Here is a 22,865-nt window from a genome sequence, read left to right as displayed (position 1 = left end):
GCTTTCCACTGCAGTGTGTATAAATACAAAGTGTCACTTGATGTCAATTCAAATGAAGGGAAATAACAATGTGAGCAAAATATTTAATCATATCACTCCAGTAAATGGATCGTAAAGGCTTGATGACCATAGATTTGAGCATGTGAAGCCTCCATTTCAGAAAATCCTCCTTTATCTCAAATGTCTCATTGGTGTTACCGTCATTGTTGTTACTATTCCTACTGGTGGCACAATGTTATCATAATAGTATAAATTGTTTAAAGTCATTAAGCTACCGTGTTAGTTGATTTCGAATGGGAAGATGTACCCAAACACATACAAATAAAAAAATAGAGAAAAATAAGTTCCTGTTTTCCAAAACTCCTTGCCCAAATGCCACCGTATTTTAAGAATGACCCACCATACCATCACCCACACATACCACCCTATCCTTGTCATTCCCTTCCCATTAGTATTATACTAGTCCAGTCTGGGGAATTCTCTCATCCTCGCCTTGCCTGGCCCTTTTTTCTTTATTTTATAAATCTGTGATCTCTTCTCCTGCTCTGAAATGCCTTTAGATATAATTAATATTGAATAAAGCCGTGCCGAAGCTTCTGCCCGGTCTCTTTCAAGTACCGGGGGTTACTTAAAACTTCACTATTGTTAGTTTCTATTTCTCTGACGCTGGAACATTCCGCCACACTAACTCGCTCGGAAGTATTTTCATGTTCTGTTTCTCTTTGAGGTTTCAGCCCGCCGAGTGGCGAGGGAAACGGTTTGAGCTTCTTCCTTCAACTAGGAAACCTCGATGTGGGACACATCGTTTCATATTCATGAGATGTTGGACGACGGGGAGATAAATCATTGATTTGGTTTCCATTAGCCTGAGAAAGAAAACGCTGGAAATTGATGGTGGCCATTTAAAAATAACAACATTTTTTAGCACCACTCTATTCAGGAGATGAAATTGACAGCAAACTGAAATGGGAACAACAGCAAAATGAAATGGGAACAACAGGAAACTGAAATTGGAACAACAGCAAACTGAAATGGGAACAACAGCAAACTGAAATGGGAACAACAGCAAACTGAAATGGGAACAACAGCAAACTGAAATGGGAACAACAGCAAACTGAAATGGGAACAACAGCTATGCTATGGAGAGGCTGCTTTTTCCATTACAGTTGCATGTCAACTTCATGTGCTGGAATTGACTAGAATAATGAATTTGACCCTAACTCTGCTCACTACCACTGCAGTAAAGCCTACTGGGATCAACAGGCAAACAGAGACATGTACACACACACACACATACGTTACACTCATGCGCATAACAATAGACACACACACACACACACTCCCTGCTTTACTCAAGCTTTGGGGATTGTTGTTACCTTGAGAACTCAGGTTTTCTCTGTCCACAATAGAGGGCCTATGAGGGGGCGTGGTCTGTCACCTTAACTAGCCAGTAAAGGATAGCTGTTGGTCTGATTGATGTACGGATAGGGCGAGGTGCCTGTCGTCATGGAGATGGGTGAAGATGACTTCTGTATTTACATTAAGGGGTCATTATGAAGGGGCTTAAATGGAGACAGATCTCACTCCCGGTACAGACCCACCACTAGATAATGGAGGTGTGTGTGGGTGTGAATGTGTAGGTGGGTACGTGTGTGGGTGTGGGTGTGGGTGTGGGTGCGTATGCAATAGTTAGTATGTAGTAAATAAATTAGCCCATTCTCCTTGTGGAGTCCTCTGTATTAAGCCTTTTGCCCCATGCTATCTCTAACCCCCAACTCTGTTTATCAGAGGATAGAGAGTGCATGCAGAACTCTGCAAAAATATCCTCCTTATACAACGTAAAACACCAATAATGCATGCAGAGCAGAATTAGGCCGATACAAGCTAATGATCAAAATCCAGTAAAGAGCCATTCAATTCTACAACCACCTAAAAGGAAGCGATTCCCAAACTTTCCATTTCAAAGCCATCACCTATAGAGAGATTAACCTAGAGAGCCCCAGGACAGCAACACAATTAGACCCAACCAAACCAATGAGAAAACAAAACGAGAATTACAAAAACAGAGTAAATTAGAATACTATTTGGCCCTAAACAGAGCGTAACAGTGGCAGAATACCTGACAACTGACTGAAACAAAATGAAGGAAAGCTTTGACTATGTAGAGACTCCGTGAGCATAGCCTTGCTATTGAGAAAGGCCACCATAGGCAGGCCTGGCTCTCAAGAGAAGACAAACGATGTGGAAACTAAGCTGCACTTCCTAACCTGCCAAATGTATGACCATATTAGAGACACATACAGTGCATTCGTAAAGTATTCAGAGCCCTAGACTTTTTCCACATTTGTTTTGTTACAGCCTTATTCTAAAATGGATTCAATAAATAAAAAATCCTCATCAATCTACACACAATACCCCATAATGATAGTGAAAACGGGTTTTTAGAATTATTTTGCAAATGTATTAAACATTTAAAACAAAAACAAACTCCCCTTTTCAGGACCCTGTCTTTCTAAGATAATTCGTAAAAATCCAAATAACTTTACAGATCTTCATTGTAAAGGGTTTAAACACTGTTTCCCATGCTTGTTCAATGAAATATAAACAATTAATGAACATGCACCTGTGGAACGGTTGTTAAGACACTAACAGCTTACAGATGGTAGGCAATTAAGGTCACAGTTATGAAAACTTAGGACACTAACGAGGCCTTTCAACTGACTCTGAAAAACACCAAAAGAAAGATGCCCACGGTCCCTGCTCATCTGCATGAGCGTGCCTTAGGCCTCCTTTATAGGCATGTAGAAAGGAGGCATGAGGACTGCAGATGTGGCCAGGGCAATACATTGCAATGTCTGTACTGTGAGACGCCTAAGACAGTGCTACAGGGAGACAGGACGGACAGCTGATCGTCCTCGCAGTGGCAGACCACGTGTAACCACATCTGCACAGGATCGGTACATCCGAACATCACACCTGCGGGACAGGTACAGGATGGCAACAGCAACTGCCCGAGTTACACCAGGAACGCACAATCCATCCATCAGTGCTCAGACTTTCCGCAATAGGCTGAGAGAGGCTAGACTGAGAGCTTGTAGGCCTGTTGTAAGGCAGACAACCGGCAACAACGTCGCCTATGGGCACAAACCCACCGTTATTGGACCAGACAGGACTGGCAAAAGTGCTCTTCACTGACGAGTCACGGTTTTGTCTCACCAGGGTTGATGGTCGGGTTTGCGTTTATCGTCATAGGAATGAGCGTTACACTGAGGCCTGTACTCTGGAGCGGGATTGATTTGAAGGGGGAGGGTCCGTCATGGTCTGGGGTGGTGTGTCACAGCATCATCGGACTGAGCTTGTTGTCATTGCAGGGAATCTCAACGCTGTGCGTTACAGGGAAGACATCCTCCTCCCTCATGTGGTACCCTTCCTGCAGGCTCATCCTGACATGACCCTCCAGCATGACAATGCCACCAGCCATACTGTTTGTTCTGTGCGTGATTTCCTGCAAGACAGGAATGTCAGCTTTCTGCCATGGCCAGCGAAGTGCCCGGATCTCAATCCCATTGAGCAGGTCTGGAACCTGTTGGATCAGGGTGAGGACTAGGGCCATTCCCCCCAGAAATGTCTGGGAACTTGCAGGTGCCTTGGTGGAAGAGTGGGGTAATATCTCACAGCAAGAACTGTCAAATCTGGTGCAGTCCATGAGTAGGACATGCACTGCAGTAATTAATGCAGCTGGTGGCCACATCCGATACTGACTGTTATTTTTGATTTTGACCCCCCCCCCCCCCCTTTGTTCAGGGACACATTATTCAATTTTTGTTAGTCACGTCTGTGGAACTTGTTCAGTTTATGTCTCAGTTGTTGAATCTTGTTATGTTCATACAAATATTTACACATTTGAAGTTTGCTGAAAATAAACGCAGTTGACAGTGAGAGGACGTTTCTTTTTTTGCTGAGTTTACCTTATTTACATATTCAGTATTCAGTATTCAGACCCTTTCCTATGAGACCCGAAATTGAGCTTAGGTACATCCTGTTTCCATTGATCATCCTTGTGATGTTTCTACAACTTGATTGGAGTCCACCTGTGGTAAATTCAATTGATTGGACATGATTTGGAAAGGCACACACCTGTCTATATAAGGTCCCAAAGTTGACAGTGCATGTCAGAGCAAAAACCAAGCCATGAGGTCGAAGGAATTGTCCATTGAGCTCCGAGACAGGATTGTGTCAAGGCACAGGTCTGGGGAAGGGTACCAAAACATTTCTGCAGCATTGAAGTTCCTCAAGAACACAGTGGCCTCCATTATTCTTAAATGGAAGAAGTTTGGAACCACCAAGACTCTTCCTAGAGCTGGCTGCCCGGCCAAACTGAGCAATCGGTAGAGAAGGACCTTGGTCAGGAAGGTGACCAAGAACCCAATGGTCACTCTGACAGAGGTCCAGAGTTCCTCTGTGGAGATGCCCAACCTTCCAGAAGGACAACCATCTCTGCAGGACTCCACCAATCAGGCCTTAATGGTAGAGTGACCAGATGGAAGCCACTCCTCAGTAAAAGGCACGTGACAGCCCGCTTGGAGTTTACCAAAGGCACTTCAAGGACTCTCAGACCATGAGAAACAAGATTCTCTGGTCTGATGAAACCATGATTGAACTCTTTGGCCAGAATGCCAAGCGTCATGTTTGGAGGAAACCTGGCACCATCCTTACGGTGAAGCATGGTGGTGGCAGCATCATGCTATGGGGATGTTTTTCAGCAGCAGGGACTGAGAGACACAGGAGTGGCTTTGAGGACAAGTCTCAGAATGTCCTTGAGTGGCCCAGCCAGAGCCTGGACTTGAACCCTATCAAACATCTCTGGAGAGACTTGAAAATAGCTGTGCAGCGACGCTCCCCATCCAACCTGATAGAGCTTGAGAGGATCTGCAGAGAAGAATGGGAGAAAATCCCCAAATACAGGTGTGCCAAGCTTCTAGTGTCATACCCAAGAAGACTCAAGGCTGTAATCGTGCTTCAAGAAAGTACTGAGTAAAGGGTCTGAATCCTTATGTAAATGTGATATTTCCATTTTTACTTTTTCATAAATTTCCAAAAATATCTAAACCTGTTTCACTTTGTCATTATGGAGGATTGTGTGTAGATTGATGATGGGGGAAAAAACTATTCAATCCATTTTACAACACGGCTGTAACGTAACAAAATGTGGATAAATTGAAGGGGTCTGAATACTTTCTGAATGCACTCTATTTCCCTCAGATTACACAGACCCACAAGGAATTTGAAAACAAATAACATTTTGATAAACTCCCATATATATTTGGTGAAATAGCAGTGTGACATCACAGCAGCAAGATTTATGACCTGTTGCCACAAGAAAAGGGCAACCAGTGAAGAACAAACACCATTGTAAATATAACCAATATTTGTTTATTTATTTTCCCTTTTGTACTTTAACTATTTGCACATCGTTACAACACTGTACATAGACATAATGTGACATTTGAAATGTCTCTATTCCTCTGAAACTTTTGTGAGTGTAATGTTTACTGTCCATTTTTATTATTTATTTATCTTTTGTTTATTATCTATTTAACTTGCTTTGGCAATGTTAACATATGTTTCCCATGGAGAGCGGGAGAGCGAGCGTGCTAAAGTGAGTCAAACGGAGAACGAGAGACCGATGGAGACTGACTGAGTGATTTGTACTAGCTAGTCATTGAGCTCCTGTTGGTCTTGATAATGGATTTCAGTACCATTACAGAATATAAATGTCTTCCCTCTATCACATGTGGCATGTAATGGGCTGCATGCATTTTAATTTCTGCTTTTTAAGGGAAGCTTGACCCGAAGCATTGTGTGAAAGCACTACTATGGTCTTGATAATAGACCTATCAACAGCTCAATTGAATTGACACAGTGAAGTGGACAAGATTTTTGCTGTTAATGAAAAGCACTTAGGTAAAGTGTGTCATTATTTGTTATATTCAATTAACACACAGAGATATTGCAATATTTCATGGTATGTGGAACAAGTACATCAAAATAATCTGGGACAATGAGCAGCAGTGTGTGGTGTTAAACAGGTATCACAGCATTGCATTGTGCAGTTTAGCGAGGTTATAGAAATGGAATGTTATAGAAAATGTATATAGAACAAACATCTTTAAAGACTTCCTCTTCCAGAAGTTATGTTTATTCTATACATGGCATTACTATACCCTTAGCCTATAACCGCTTCCTTTCCTCTTCTCCTTTCCTTGTCTCATTTCCTAGATAGGACCAGATAGGTTTTCAACATATTGCTGTAATTTGTCTAGCCCTTTGCAATCAATGGTCGTGAAGAGAAGGATATGAGAAAAGAAAGCCATTTATAACCATTGAGATGCAGCCAATGATGGTGTAGGTCATGGTAGAAGTTGAACCTATCCCGATCCTAACCTTTACTGTCATGAAGTGAAAATAATATCATCCCTGGTTAGGGGTTGTTACGGGAAACCTCTACCTACCCTGCTAATGTCATCATTAGCTCAGGGGTCAAAGTTGAATATGTCAGGTAACCCCAGAGCAGAGATGAAGTGATTACATAGGGTGTGTGTACACAGGCAGCCCAATTCAGACTTTCTTACACTAATTGGTCTTTTGAACAATCGGATGAGCTCTGAAATGGACTTTGATTGGTCAAAAGACCAATTAGTGACTAAAATATCAGAATTTGGCTGCCTGTCTACAGCCATAGTGTGTGTGTGTGTGTGTGTGTGTGTGTGTGTGTGTGTGTGAGAGAGAGAGAGAGAGATAGAGAGGGAGGGAGGGAGGGAAAGAGCGAGAGAGAGATTATATGAATAGAAAAGAAGGGCAGACGGAACAAGACAAACACCCTCAGCCTCTCTATCTCCCCCTGTCAGAGACCAGCGGCGAGCAATTAGTCATGTCTTTGAAGCCCCAGCCATCCGTCTCTGCCCCGGCTCTGGGTGCCATTACTCTGGTCTGACGGTGTAGGGCGGTGACCGTAACAGATGCTGGGTGTTCTGGGCTCTCTTAATCAGCCTGAGTGGTCTATCGAACAAGGGCACTGGAGGAGACTGTGTGTGTCTCAAATGGCCCTCTATTCCCATGTAGTGCAACACTTTGGCTAGTAAATTCAATACAACTGTATTTATGCCCTAAGATATTGCAACTTACGTTCCTCTAATATAATACAATAGCATCACGTTACTCTAATGTACCGCCCCATACAGTACATGAATACAACATAAGCCCATGGCTCTTGGTCTATATAGAGCAGCAGGTTAGAGTTGAGGATGACATGAAAAAGATTGCTGTGAAATCTGCCGTTCCATTCCTCCTTCATCCCTGTATTCAGTGCTCCAGATCGATAGCTATCTATGTTATTGTCTAGCCAGGCCAAGAGAGAGGGAGATTAAGAGAGGGGATGAATGAGATGTGGAGGAGTGACAAGTTCAGTCCCCCTACCAGGTGTGATCTGTGTCTGGGCTTTAGTACAGCCTGAGGCTGGGGCTCCACAGAGAGAGAGAGAGACAACCCCCAGCCCCTCACCTCTCTGGTGCCTTCTCTCTCTCTCTCTCAAACTCTCTCTTTCTCCCTCTCTCCTCTGTCCTTTATTCACTCTTTTGTCTGTCTGTCTGTCTGTATGTCTGTCTGTCTGTCGCTCTGTCGCTCTGTCTGTCTCTCTGTCTGTCTCTCTCTCGCTCTGTCTCTCTCTCGCTCTGTCTCTCTCTCATGCTCTTTCTGTCAATTTCAATGTAAGGGCCTTTATTGGCAGGGAAACATTTGTTTACATTGCCAAAGCAAGTGAAATAGATTGTAAACAAAAGTGAAATAAACAATACAAAATAGACAGTAAACATTACACTTACAAAAGTTCCCAAAAAATAAAGACATTTGTCAGTGTTGTAATGATGTGCAAATAATTAAAGTACAAAACGGAAAATAAATCAACATAAATATGCGTTGTATTTACAATGGTGCTTGTTCTTCACTGGTTTCCCTTTTCTTATGGCAACAGTTCACACGTTGCTGCTGTGATTGCACACTGGTATTTCACCCAATAAATATGGGAGTTTATCAAAATTGGAATTGTTTTCGAATTCTTTGTGTGTCTGTAATCTGAGGGAAATATGTGTCTTTAATATGGTCATACATTTGGCAACAGATTAGGAAGTATAGCTCAGTTTCCACCTCATTTTGTGGGCAGTGTGCACATAGCCTATCTTCTCATGTCTGCCTATGGCGGCCTTTCTCAATAGCAAGGCTATCCTCACTGAGTCTGTACATCGTCAAAGATTTCCTTAATTTTGAGGTCTGTCACAGTGGTCAGGTATTCTGCCACTGTGTACTCTCTGTTTAGGGCCAAATAGCATTCGAGTTTATGTTGAATGTTACGTTTCTTTTGGTGGCATAGAAGGCCCTTCTTGTCTTGTCTCAAATAGGTCACAGCTTTGTGGAAGTTATCTGTGGTACTGATGTTTAGGCTGAGGTATGTATAGTTTTTTGTGTGCTCTAGGGCAACGGTGTCTAGATGGAATTTGTATTCGTAGTCCTGGTATCTGGACCTATTTTGAAACACCGTTATTTTTGTCTTACTGAGATTTACTGTCAAGGCCCAGGTCTGCCAGAATCTGTGCAGAAGATCTAGGTGCTGCTGTAGGCCCTCCTTGTTTGAGGACAGAAGCATCAGATCATCAGTAGACATTTGACTTCAGATTCTAGTAGGGTGAGGCCAGGTGCTGCAGACTGTTCTAGTGCCCTTGCCAATTTGTTGATATATCTGTTGAAGAGGTGGGGCTTAAGCTGCATCCCTTTTTGAAGAGAGCGCCGGAGGGGATGTCTGCTGTTTTATGGGCTCTTAACCATCCGTGTTGTTTTGTTTGTTTTTTTGCATTGTTTATAAGTTATTTTATACATAATGTTGATGCTACAGTCTCTTATGACCGGAAAGAGCTTCTGGACATCAGAACAGCGATTACTCACCTTGAACTGGGCGAATACATTTTCTTAAATGAGTCAAACGCGAGGTATTTACTCCAGACACCCGAATAGGCCCTCATCCCCGTCATTGGCCAGAGAAAGAGACGTAGGTATCGTGGGAGGAGATTGGGGTGCCTTGTGAGGATCCGGCGACGAGTGGCTAATCTGCATTTGCCATCGGTACTATTGGCCAATGTACAATCGCTGGATAATTAAGTGGACGAACTTCAAGCACGTATATGCTACCAACAGGGCATTCAAAACTGTAATATCTTATGTTTCACCGAGTCATGGCTGAACGACGACATGAATAACATACAGCTGGCGGCAGGATACAACAGCAGCCTCTGGTAAGACGAGGGGTCTATGTATATTTGTAAACAACAGCTGGTGCACGATATCTAAGGAAGTCTCAACGTTTTGCTCGCCTGAGTATCTCGCCTGAGTATCTCATGATAAGCTGTAGACCACACTATCTACCAAGAGAGTTTTCATCTGTATTCTTTGTAGCTGTCTATTTACCACCACAAACTGATGCTGGCACTAAGACCGCACTCAATGAGCTGTATACGGCCATAAGCAAACAGGAAAACGCTCATCAAGAGGCGGCACTCCAAGTGGGGACTTTAATGCAGGGAAAATTAAATCCATTTTAACCTAATTTCTACCAACATGTTATGTGCGACCAAAGGGAAAAAAAACTGTAGACCATCTTTACTCCACAGACAGAGATGCGTACAAAGCTCTCCCTCGCCCTCCCTTTGGCAAATCTGACCATAATTCTATCCTCCTGATTAAAGCAGGAATCACCAGTGACTAAGCCTATAAAAAGTGGCCAGATGAAGCAGATGCTAAGCTACTGGACTGTTTTTCTAGCACAGACTGGAATTTGTTCCGGGATTCTTCCATTGGCATTGAGGAGTACCCCACATCAGTCACTGGCTTCATCAATAAGTGCATCGAAGACGTTGTCCCAACAGTGACTGTACGTAAATACCCCAACCAGAAGCCATAGATTACAGGCAACATCTGCACTGAGCTAAAGAGTAGAGCTGCCGCTTTCAAGGAGCGGGACTCTAACCCGGAAGCTTATAAGAAATTTTGCTAAGTCCACCGATGAACCATCAAACAGGCAAAGCGTCAATACAGGACTAAGATCGAATCGTACGACACCGGTTCTGACACTCGTTGGATGTGGCAAGGCTTGCAAACTATCAAAGATTACCAAGGGAAGCACCGCCGGGAGCTGCCCAGTGACACGAGCCTACCAGACGAGCTAAATTACTTGCCTCGAAGCGTGCATAGAAGTAACACTGAAACATGCATGAGAGCATCAGCTATTCCAGACGACTGTGTGATCATGCTCTCAACAGCCAATGTGAGGAAGAATTTTAAACAGGTCAACATTCACAAGGCCGCAGGGCCTGACGGATTACCAGGACGTGTACTCCGAGCATGCGCTGACCAACTGGCAAGTCTCGTCACTGACACTTTCAACCTCTCCTTGTCTGAGTCTGTAATACCAACATGTTTCAAGCAGACCACCATAGTGCCTGTACCCAAGAACACTAAGGTAACCTGCCTAAATGACTACTGACCCATAGCACTCATGTCTGTAGCCCCAACAGATCCACAGATTATGCAATCTCAATCAGATTATGTCTGTCTGTCTGTCTGTCTCTGTCTCTGTCTCTCTCACTCTGTCTCTCACTCGGTCTCTCACTCGGTCTCTCACTCGGTCTCTCACTCGGTCTCTCACTCGGTCTCTCACTCGGTCTCTCACTCGGTCTCTCACTCGGTCTCTCACTCGGTCTCTCACTCTGTCAATTACATTTCAATTTAAAGGGCTTTATTGGCATGGGAAACATATATTTACATATGAAATAGATAATAAACAAAAGTGAAAAACCAAAAAATGTAATTCATATTTATGTACAGTGTTGTAATAATGTGCAAATAGTTAAAGTAGAAAAGGGAAAATAAATATAGGTTGCGTGCGGGGTAGGGAGTGCCTTACACAAAAAATGACAGTGTAAATAACTAAGAAACTAGTTAGATTATTGGTAGCCATTTATGCAAGATACCCCTCACAACAAGGCATTGGGATGGGTGGAGTAGTGAACAGAGGTCTCTGCATGATGATGTCACTGATCAATGGGCTGATGATGTCATGTGTATGTTCCCCATGCAGGGCAGTAACGTGGTGGAGGACCAGGACCTGCTGGAGATCGGGATCCTCAACTCAGCCCACAGACAGAGGCTGCTACAGGCCATACGCCTACTGCCCAGGGTCAGTACTGTGTGCGTGCGTGCATTTGTGTGGACTGCAGTAAAAATGAATCTAGCATCATTAGGATTCTGTGGAGGGGATAACATCAGAAGATGAGCTCTTCACCAGTATGAATTAAATATTGTATTTGTGCATCTCTGAGCGACGTTCTGTCTAATCCTGGGGTCATTTCATGTTTTCATGTGTATCTGAGTTATTCGCCAATAGAACATCGCTCTAAAAATGATATAACATTCAAAATGGTTGAGTCTTTCCCTGTGCAGTCACACACACAACCAATATAGCCAACTAAGTGAGAGATGTCAATTAAATGAGAGAGGGAGGGAGGAACTAAGGGTAACCAATCTTCTTAAATTTCATCTCAGTCAGCACTTCCCTTCTCTGATCCCTGCAAAGTTTTCAAACGACAGAGAAATCCTCTCTCTCTTCTCCCTCACCTTGTGGAAAGAAGGATGCACATTTTAGGTAAATGTCACACGATGTGCTCACTCCAAAGTCCCAACTCTTCTTAAAAGTAGGATACCGAATCCTTATTACTTCAGATATATCCTCTTCTATGAGAAAAAGCAGAATGCTCTTCTCCTCTGAAGTCGTGTTGACTGTATTGCAAAAGACAACAAAAGACAACAAACCATACCAACCATACCACCATACCAAGTAAATATAGGGAAGAATAAGATGCATTTGCCTAATCCTAAATAAACCTTTAGCCCCTACACCCCTTGTTGATCTGAGGGATTTAGATAGCTATTCTGTAAGCAGTATGTAACTAGCCCTGCCTCTCCCTCTGAATGGCTAGGTGGTATTTTCTCTGTAATGCTTATCATGTCCTTGGGTGCTAAGGGTTGATATGGAATTCAGAATCTTATATCCAATTTCTGTATTTAAGTCATCATTTTACATGCAGCACAGGCTATGCTTCCCCTCCTCCTTTCCTCACTCCCTGTCTTCCTCTCTGCTCCCCTCCCTCCTTTCCTCCCTCCCTGTCTCCCTCTGCCCCCTCCCTCCCTGTCTCCCTCTCTGCTCCCCTCCCTCCTTTCCTCCCTCCCTACCTCCCTCTTTGCCCCCTCCCTCCTTTCTTCCCTCCCTGCCTCCCTCTTTGCCCCCCTCCCTCTTTTTCTGCCTCCCTGCCTCCTTCCTTTCCTCCCTCCCTGCTTCCCTCTCTGCCCACCTCCCTCCTTTCCTCCCTCCCTGCCTCCCTCTCTGCCCCCACCCTAGTTTTAGTGTCCGGTATCATTGCTCTTCATATCATCTAGTGACAGTCTGTCCCCTCCTCCTTCCCCCTCCAGGTGCGTCCTATTGGCTATGACGGTAACAACCCCACGTCAGTGGCTGAGTGGCTGGAGTCTCTGGAGCTGGGAGACTACACTAAGTCCTTCCTCATCAACGGATACACCTCCATGGAACTGGTCAAGAAGATCTGGGAGTTAGAACTCATCAATGTGAGTCTATTACTGGTTATTGCTGGTTATTACTGTTTTTTAATGTGCTTGCTGAAAACACACTGCTGTTATTCCCCATACGCTACTATAGAAATACTGACTGAAGAAGACAGTAGAAGCAAGCACACACATTTCTGCTAGTAAATGTTCATTTTCAAGTTTGTTTATTAGGATCTATCTTTAGTCCACAGAAAAGATAGATGATGACACGTGGAGCACAGGTGGTGGTCACATGGTCCCCCTGACAGATTTTGTCATCTTTGGATCGTTGGAACACACAGCTTGGTTGTGGGTTGCAGGGTTGGTTGGTTGGGGAAACCCTTCAGTGAGTGAGTGGTTGGTGGGTTGCAAGGTTGGTTGGTGGGTTGCAGGGTTGGTTGGTTGGTGGGTTGCAGGGTTGGTTGGTTGGTGGGTTGCAGGGTTGGTTGGTTGATGGGTTGCAGGGTTGGTTGGTTGGTGGGTTGCAGGGTTGGTTGGTGGGTTGCAGGGTTGGTTGATTGGTGGGTTGCAGGGTTGGTTGGTTGGTGGGTTGGTGGGTTGCAGGGTTGGTTGGTTGGTGGGTTGGTGGGTTGCAGGGTTGGTTGGTTGGTGGGTTGCAGGGTTGGTTGGGGGTGGGTTGCAGGGTTGGTTGGTTGGTTGGTGGGTTGGTTGGTTACAGGGTTCGTGGGTTGGTTACAGGGTTGGCTGGTGGGTTGGTGGATTGGTTACTGTGTTGTTTGCAGGGTTGGTGGGTTGGTTACAGGGTGATTACAGGGTTGATTACCGGGTTGGTGGGTTGGTTGGTTACAGGGTTGGTGGGTTAGTTACAGGGTTGGTGGGTTAGTTACAGGGTTGGTGGGTTGGTTACAGGGTTGGTGGGTTGGTTACCGGGTTGGTGGGTTGGTTGGTGGGTTGTTTGCAGGGCTGGTGGGTTGTTTGGTTATAGGGTTGGTGGGTTGGTTACAGGGTTAGTGGGTTGGTTACAGGGTTGGTTGGTTGGTTACAGGGTGATTACAGGGTTGATTAACGGGTTGGTGGGTTGGTTGGTTACAGGGTTGGTGGGTTAGTTACAGGGTTGGTGGGTTGGTTACAGGGTTGGTGGGTTGGTTACAGGGTTGGTGGGTTGGTTACAGGGTTGGTGGGTTGGTTGGTGGGTTGTTTGCAGGGCTGGTGGGTTGTTTGGTTATAGGGTTGGTGGGTTGGTTACAGGGTTAGTGGGTTGGTTACAGGGTTGGTTGGTTGGTTACAGGGTGATTACAGGGTTGATTAACGGGTTGGTGGGTTGGTTGGTTACAGGGTTGGTGGGTTGGTTACAGGGTTGGTGGGTTGTTTGCAGGGCTGGTGGGTTGTTTGGTTATAGGGTTGGTGGGTTGGTTACAGGGTTGCTGGGTTGGTTGGTGGGTTGTTTGCAGGGCTGGTGGGTTGTTTGGTTATAGGGTTGGTGGGTTGGTTACAGGGTTAGTGGGTTGGTTACAGGGTTGGTGGGTTGGTTACAGGGTTGGTGGGTTGGTTACAGGGTTGGTGGGTTACAGGGAGGATGGGTTGGTTACAGGGTTGGTTACAGGGTTGGTGGGTTGGTAACAGGGTTAGTGGATTGGTGGGTTGGTAACATGGTTGGTGAGTTGGTTGGTGGGTTACAGGGTGGATGGGTTGGTCACAGGGTTGGTGGGTTGGTTACAGGGTTGGTGGGTTGGTTACAAGGTTGGTGGGTTGGTTGGTTGGTTGGTTGATGGGTTGTTTGTAGGGCTGGTGGGTTGGTTGGTTACAGGGCTGGTGGGTTGGTAACAGGGTTACAGGGTTGGTTGGTTACAGGGTTGGTGGGTTGGTTACAGGGTTGGTGGGTTGGTTACATGGCTCGTGGGTTGGTTACAGGGTTGGTAGGTTGGTTACAGGGTTGGTGGGTTGGTAACAGGGTTACAGGGTTGTTAGGTTGGTTACAACGTTGGTGGATTGGTTGGTTGGTTGGTTGGTGGGTTGTTTGCAGGGATGATGGGTTGGTTGGTTACAGGGTTGGTAGGTTAAAATCCACGATCATCTCCTTTGTTTTGTTGTCGTTGAGTGTGAGGTTATTTTCCTGACACCACACTCCGAGGGCCCTCACCACCTCCCTGTAGGCTGTCTCGTCGTTGTTGGTAATCAAGCCTACCACTGTAGTGTCGTCTGCAAACTTGATGATTGAGTTGGAGGCGTGCATGGCCACGCAGTCGTGGGTGAACAGGGAGTATAGGAGAGGGCTCAGAACGCACCCTTGTGGGGCCCCAGTGTTGAGGATCAGCAGAGCTGAGATGTTGTTACCTACCCTCACCACCTGGGGTGTCGGCCCGTCAGGAAGTCCAGGACCCAGTTGCACAGGGCGGGGTCAAGACCCAGGGTTTCGAGCTTGATGACGAGTTTGGAGGGTACTATGGTGTTAAATGCTGAGCTGTAGTCAATGAACAGCATTCTCACATTGGTATTCCTCTTGTCCAGATGTGTTAGGGCAGTGTGCAGTGTGGTTGCGATTGCGTCGTCTGTGGACCTATTGGGGCGGTAAGCAAATTGGAGTGGGTCTGGGGTGTCGGGTAGGGTGGAGATATGCTACTATATGTAAGAGCTTTCTGGGAATTGATACACACATGTACTGTACCCTCTCACACACACACCACCTGTATTTAGTGGTCAGAGTTGATTAAATCGAGTGCCTGCTGGTTTCTGTGAGAAGAGAGGAGGATGGTGTATTTTCTCTCCTCCAGTGCGGTATGAAGGGATGAGGGAGAGCGAGAGAGATTATATAAGTACTTAGGAGGCAATGTCTCACAACACCAGGGAAACCACCCACACTGTTTGTCCAGGGTCCCTCAATAGTCTCTCAGTGGCCTGCTTTCCTTGTCTACTCTCGCTCTTCTGGGGGTGGAATGCATCTCAGCAGTCTGAGGTAGTCTCCTTTCCTCATCTCCTTTCCTCTTTCCTCTCGGATCTGAAAACAAATGGGGAGGTGCAGCGTGTTACACAGGTGGATGTTAGTATACTATTCAGATGGAGGAGAGGGAGAGGAAATGGCTGTGAAGGATTGAGAGGAGGGTGTAGTTTGAGTTAGAGCCACAGGAGGGTAGAGAAGAGACCGACAAAGGTATTCACTTCTGCACAAAAATCTGTGTGTGTGTATGTACACTCCCCTGCGTTTGTGCGTGTGTGTGAGTGTGCATGGTGTGTGTGTGCATGTACACATTTGTGTGTTTGTGTGCATTTGTGAGTTAATTTCAGTGCAATAGTTAATATCTGTCAGATGGGGGACTCCCGTTCACACTATTATTAATTAAAACACATTGCTTCATTAGTAGCGTTTGACTTGAGCGTGTGACTCCAGCGTGTGTGTGTGTGTGTGTGTGTGCGCGCGTGTGTGTGGTGCCTCACTAGCAATCATTGAGAGCATGACTCCCTCTTCCTACTCCTGATTACTGTATACAAATGACAGTACCATTACATTTGGGTTAGAGGGTTTCCACTGCGTCACACTGACACTGGGGACAGGAAAGAGGATGGGAACGACGTGTGTGTGTTTGGTGACAGAGAGAAGCCCTATAATGAGTATACTAGGAGTGCAGCTGGACTCTGTCTCTGGGGTGATAGAGAGGTCAATGCTCTTCACACTGGCTACTGGAGAGAGAGAGCACAATTACACCCAACTAAATGATCAAACAAAAAGATAATTACTTGACAAATTGGAAAGAATTAAACAAAAAACTGAGCAAACTGGAATGCTACTTGGCCCTAAACAGAGAGTAGTGGCATAATATCTGACCTCTGTGACTGACCCAAATGTAAGGAACTCTTTGACTATGTACAGACTCAGTGAGCATAGCCTTGCTATTGAGAAAGGCTGCCGTTGGCAGATCTGACTCTCAAGAGAAGACAGGCTATGTGCTCACTGCCCACAAAATGAGGTGGAAACTGAGCTGCACTTCCTAACCTGCTGCCAAATGTATGACCATATTAGAGACACATATTTCCCTCAAATTACACAGACCCACAAAGAATTTGAAAACAAATCCAATTCTGATAAACTCCCATATCTGATGTGTGAAATACCAGTGTGCAATCACAGCATCAACATGTGTGACCTGTTGCCACAAGAAAAGGCCAACCAGTGAAGAACAAGCACCATTGTAAATACAACCCATATTTATGTTGATTTATTTCCCTTTTGTACATTAACTATTTGCACATTGTTACAACACTGTGACATTTGAAATGTCACAAAAGTTTTGTGAGTGTACTGTTTACTGTTAATTTTTGTTGTTTCACTTGCTTTGGTAATCTTAACATATGTTTCCCGTGCCAATAAAGCCCCTTAAATTGAGAGAGAGTATGTGTGTGTGTGTGTGTATACAGTGCCTTGCGAAAGTATTCGGCCCCCTTGAACTTTGCGACCTTTTGCCACATTTCAGGCTTCAAACATAAAGATATAAAACTGTATCTTTTTGTGAAGAATCAACAACAAGTGGGATACAATCATGAAGTGGAACGACATTTATTGGATATTTCAAACTTTTTTAACAAATCAAAAACTGAAAAATTGGGCGTGCAAAATTATTCAGCCCCCTTAAGTTAATACTTTGTAGCGCCACCTTTTGCTGCGATTACAGCTGTAAGTCGCTTGGGATATGTCTCTATCAGTTTTGCACATCGAGAGACTGAAATGTTTTCCCATTCCTCCTTGCAAAACAGCTCGAGCTCAGTGAGGTTGGATGGAGAGCATTTGTGAACAGCAGTTTTCAGTTCTTTCCACAGATTCTCGATTGGATTCAGGTCTGGACTTTGACTTGGCCATTCTAACACCTGGATATGTTTATTTTTGAACCATTCCATTGTAGATTTTGCTTTATGTTTTGGATCATTGTCTTGTTGGAAGACAAATCTCCGTCCCAGTCTCAGGTCTTTTGCAGACTCCATCAGGTTTTCTTCCAGAATGGTCCTGTATTTGGCTCCATCCATCTTCCCATCAATTTTAACCATCTTCCCTGTCCCTGCTGAAGAAAAGCAGGCCCAAACCATGATGCTGCCACCACCATGTTTGACAGTGGGGATGGTGTGTTCAGCTGTGTTGCTTTTACGCCAAACATAACGTTTTGCATTGTTGCCAAAAAGTTCAATTATGGTTTCATCTGACCAGAGCACCTTCTTCCACATGTTTGGTGTGTCTCCCAGGTGGCTTGTGGCAAACTTTAAACAACACTTTTTATGGATATCTTTAAGAAATGGCTTTCTTCTTGCCAGTCTTCCATAAAGGCCAGATTTGTGCATTATACGACTGATTGTTGTCCTATGGACAGAGTCTCCACCTCAGCTGTAGATCTCTGCAGTTCATCCAGAGTGATCATGGGCCTCTTGGCTGCATCTCTGATCAGTCTTCTCCTTGTATGAGCTGAAAGTTTAGAGGGACGGCCAGGTCTTGGTAGATTTGCAGTGGTCTGATACTCCTTCCATTTCAATATTATCGCTTGCACAGTGCTCCTTGGGATGTTTAAAGCTTGGGAAATCTTTTTGTATCCAAATCCGGCTTTAAACTTCTTCACAACAGTATCTCGGACCTGCCTGGTGTGTTCCTTGTTCTTCATGATGCTCTCTGCGCTTTTAACGGACCTCTGAGACTATCACAGTGCAGGTGCATTTATACGGAGACTTGATTACACACAGGTAGATTGTATTTATCATCATTAGTCATTTAGGTCAACATTGGATCATTCAGAGATCCTCACTGAAATTCTGGAGAGAGTTTGCTGCACTGAAAGTAAAGGGGCTGAATAATTTTGCACGCCTAATTTTTCAGTTTTTGATTTGTTAAAAAAGTTTGAAATATCCAATAAATGTCGTTCCACTTCATGATTGTGTCCCACTTGTTGTTGATTCTTCACAAAAAATACAGTTTTATTTCTTTATGTTTGAAGCCTGAAATGTGGCAAAAGGTCGCAAAGTTCAAGGGGGCCGAATACTTTCGCAAGGCACTGTAGGTTACATGAGATCCATTCGCTCTTAGATATGTTGCTAACTTTAGGAAGTAGTGATCTGTTACTTTTGTACTCAAACCCAATGTGGGAATCCCAATTTTCCCATTCCAGAGATGACTTTAAAATGAGGAATTGTGTAATTTGGGGGAGCTCTCTGATCTTAGATCAGTTAGTCAGCAATAATGTGGTAGCCCCCATAGGCAGTCATTGAGCCTGTCAGATGTATGGCGCTGCGCTGAACAGTTGAGTGCTTAACAGCAGGTCTAGGGTCAGATTCCTGCTGTGGAATCCTCCTGTAGACGAGTTTAAAGGCAGACAGAGGCTTCTGAAGCCGTAACCTAGATGGTTGCTCTTTGTCTCTCTTTCTCTCTCTTTCATGCTTTCCCATCCATCTTCATGATTGTGTCCCACTTGTTGTTGATTCTTCACAAAAAAATACAGTTTTATATCTTTATGTTTGAAGCCTGAAATGTGGCAGAAGGTCGCGAAGTTCAAGGGGGCCGAATACTTTCGCAAGGCACTGTATATAGAGAGAGAGAGAGATAGAATATATATATACACTGCTCAAAACAATTAAGGGTACACTAAAATAACACATCCTAGATCTGAATGAATGAAGTATTCTTATTAAATAATTTTTTCTTTACATAGTTGAATGTGCTGACAACAAAATCACACAAATATTATCAATGGAAATGAAATTTATCAACCCATGGACGTCTGGATTTGGAGTCACACTCAATATTAAAGTGGAAAACCACACTACAGGCTGATCCAACTTTGATGTAATGTCCTTAAAACAAGTCAAAATGAGGCTCAATAGTGTGTGTGGCCTCCACGTGCCTGTATGACCTCCCTACAACGCCTGGGCATGCTCCTGATGAGGTGGCGGATGGTCCCCTGAGGGATCTCCTCCCAGACCTGGACTAGAGCGAGACATGATGTCCCAGATGTGCTCAATTTTATTCAGGTCTGGGGAACGGGCGGGCCAGTCCATAGCATCAATGCCTTCCTCTTGCAGGAACTGCTGACACACTCCAGCCACATGAGGTCTAACATTGTCTTGCATTAGGAGGAACCCAGGGCCAACCGCACCAGGGGTCTGAGGATCTCATCTCGGTACCTAATGGCAGTCAGGCTACCTCTGGCGAGCACATGGAGGGCTGTGCGGCCCCCCCAAAGAAATGCCACCCCACACCATAACTGACCCACCGCCAAACCGGTCATGCTGGAGGATGTTTCAGGCAGCAGAACGTTCTCCACGTCGTCTGTAAACCTGCTTTCATCTGTGAAGAGCACAGGGCGCCAGTGGCGAATTTGCTAATCTTGGTGTTCTCTGGCAAATGCCAAACGTCTAGCACGGTGTTGGGCATTAAGCACAACCCCCACCTGTGGACGTCGGGCCCTCATACCACCCTCATGGAGTCTGTTTCTGACCGTTTGAGCAGACACATGCACATTTGTGGCCTACTGGAGGTCATTTTGCAGGGCTCTGGCAGTGCTCATCCTGCTCCTCCTTGCACAAAGGCGGAGGTAGCGGTCTTGCTGCTGGGTTGTTGCCCTCCTACGGCCTCCTCCACATCTCCTGATGTACTGGCCTGTCTCCTGGTAGCGCCTCCATGCTCTGGACATGCTCCACCTGTTGTCTATACTATTTGCACAACAGCATGTGAAATGTATTGTCAATCGGTGTTGCTTCCTAAGTGGACAGTTTGATTTCACAGAAGTGTGATTGACTTGGAGTTACATTGTGTTGTTTAAGTGTTCCCTTTATTTTTTTGAGCAGTGTATATAGAGAGAGAGTATAGAGAGAGAGAATACCATGAGAGAGAGATGGTAAATAACAGAGGGAGAGTGATGGGGAGAATTGTTTCTCGATTGATTTCCCAGTAAATCACTTTATAATCTCAATGGGCCACAGATTCTGTGGCGACCGGGGAGACAATGGAGAGGCGGAGGGCCATTGTGGAAAGGTTTAAAATAGAACTAGGTGTCTGTGTGTGTACATATACAGGCCTGCTGTTGTGGGATTAGAACTGTGTTGCTACAGAAACACCTCTTAATCCTTCCTCTTCTCCACACACACACACACACACACACACACACACACACACACACACACACACACACACACACACACACATATATATATATATATATATATATATATATATATATACACACACACACACACACACACACATACACACACACACACACACACACACACACACACGCGCACACACACACACACACATACACACACACACACACACAACTAACTTCATAGACCGGTTGCAAGAGCTTCCTTGTTGTAAATGTCAAAGAAGCATTGACGTCTAGCTCAATCTTCAGAACAGATCGCCAGGCTTCTCTCACAGAAGATATGTGAGGAAGCACCCAAATGTCCAACCATATTGAATAGAACACGTAAATGAGCATTCTTATTGGACGATTTCATGTAGCACCAAAATCTGTTATTGGGCTGTGTAACTACTGAACACCATCATGAATCATTCCAGTAGACAAATCATATTCAGCTTTTGAGCCACAGAGATCTACTTGATTTAGATGTGTTTTGAGCTTTAAGATAGGCTTTTAGCTTTTTAACCTTGTTCCTTTCAAAGCTGCTTACATCCTAGACATGGGATTGGTAAGAATGCAGACTCATTCCAAGTGGAATAGGCAGGTAGCCTCGCGGTTAAGAGCGTTGGGCCAGTAACTGAAAGGTCGCTGTTTCGAATCCCTGAGCTGACTAGGTTAAACATTTGTCCATGTGCCCTTGAGCAAGGCACTTATTGCTAAATGCAACGTTTAATGATTGAAACAGACATGTAGAGTTTGTATTATTGCTATGATGACTATGACATGATTGATGTTGGAGAGACAGCTGCAGTAACATAACCATGCACAAGATGGCGCCACATCCTTTCATTTCCACCTTCCTCCCTGTTGTCAGGCAGACAGAGAGTGGCACCACTCCATTAAGACACCTAGAGGAGGCAAAGGCTGAGAGCGCTGAATGGAGTAATTAGGAAATTCAGCATGATTGGAAAGCTTTCTAGAGAGTTAAAGTGGTAGAGAAGTTGAGGCTGTTATTTCCCCCCAGGACCTCTTCCTCTTAATGTGAGACTCAGTGGTTTTCTTGACCCTCTCAGACCAGTGTTCATTTTGGCACTGTTTGTTAGATTTAGTCTTAGTCAATTTGTTTGCTATCCCTTTTTCTTTCTCACCAAATGTTTGTGTAACAGGCTATTGGTAATGTTACCAGGGTCACGTTCAGTTTTAAAAACTTTCCTGAACGTTGCAAATAGAGATACCATGAATAGAGCCAAAGTTATTCCTTATTCAACATGTCAGAGAGGCATGTTTGTTTTACATAACATATTTCCATCTGACTGTACCATCTGACTGTTCCAAAACGTTGCGTCCTGCTGAATACACCCCAGGTTGTTAGCTATAGCTAGTTAATGAGGTAACACGACTGAATAAGGTGTAGTTTTAACAAATGATTGAAAAGCTCTCAGTCTCAGAAACTATTGTCCAGTCCACTTAGTAGTTAGATTTTTGTTACAGAGATAATTTTGTCTCGTTATGTTTTAGTCAACTAAAACGAAAATCATTTTAGTTATAGATTTTTTTCTGGGACTATGTAGTAATTTATTGACTTGTCAATTGCCACTGAAAAATAGGTGTTTGACAAATATTTTTGTCACGATCTTTGTTGATGAAATGAACAGGATCTCAGACAGAGAACACGGTTTGGGGAGTGTGTGTGGGGATTGTGTGTGTGTGTGTTAGGGAGTAAAAGCTGGGAAATCTCGTTGAAAGCAGAGGTTATTTCTGTGAAATGGGACTACTAGTAATAACTAGTGTTGTCTACCTGGGCTAACAGGTCAGTGATTTTAGGTGGCTGTGTATTGCTTCATGCTCATTCCTTACATGTGAGGGCGTGTTTCTGGGTTAGTGCTGTAGGGTGCTCCGTGCCGTATTCTTTGTGTGTGTGTGTGTGTGTGTGTGTGTGTGTGTGTGTGTGTGTGTGTGTGTGTGTGTGTGTGTCATACTCCCACAGGGCTGGACAAGTCTCTCTGCATTCCTCACTGATCGTATAATATGCTCCTTGAAGGGGAAATGGCAATAAGACGTCCCGTAAACACACACACACACTGTTCCCCA

At 44.5% G+C, this 22,865-nt stretch overlaps 1 protein-coding gene across 6 annotated transcripts in view; it reads left to right on the top strand.

The window, feature by feature from the left end:
- Positions 1-22,865, top strand: part of LOC110501015 (ankyrin repeat and sterile alpha motif domain-containing protein 1B) — a 308,010-nt gene that overhangs the window by 225,379 nt on the left and 59,766 nt on the right. For all 6 annotated transcript variants that reach the window (XR_005038543.1, XM_036957167.1, XM_036957166.1 and 3 more), the window contains 2 exons: positions 11,183-11,281; positions 12,571-12,723. Coding sequence is in view for 5 of the 6 variants with exons in the window: in XM_036957167.1 (XP_036813062.1) it covers positions 11,183-11,281; positions 12,571-12,723 (252 nt within the window). In the remaining variant the exon portion in view is untranslated. The remainder of the gene's footprint in view (positions 1-11,182; positions 11,282-12,570; positions 12,724-22,865) is intronic.

Source organism: Oncorhynchus mykiss, chromosome 21 (assembly GCF_013265735.2).
Source record: "Oncorhynchus mykiss isolate Arlee chromosome 21, USDA_OmykA_1.1, whole genome shotgun sequence".
NCBI classification, from domain to species: Eukaryota; Metazoa; Chordata; class Actinopteri; order Salmoniformes; family Salmonidae; genus Oncorhynchus; species Oncorhynchus mykiss.
This window is presented reverse-complemented; position numbering and strand designations above follow the sequence as displayed.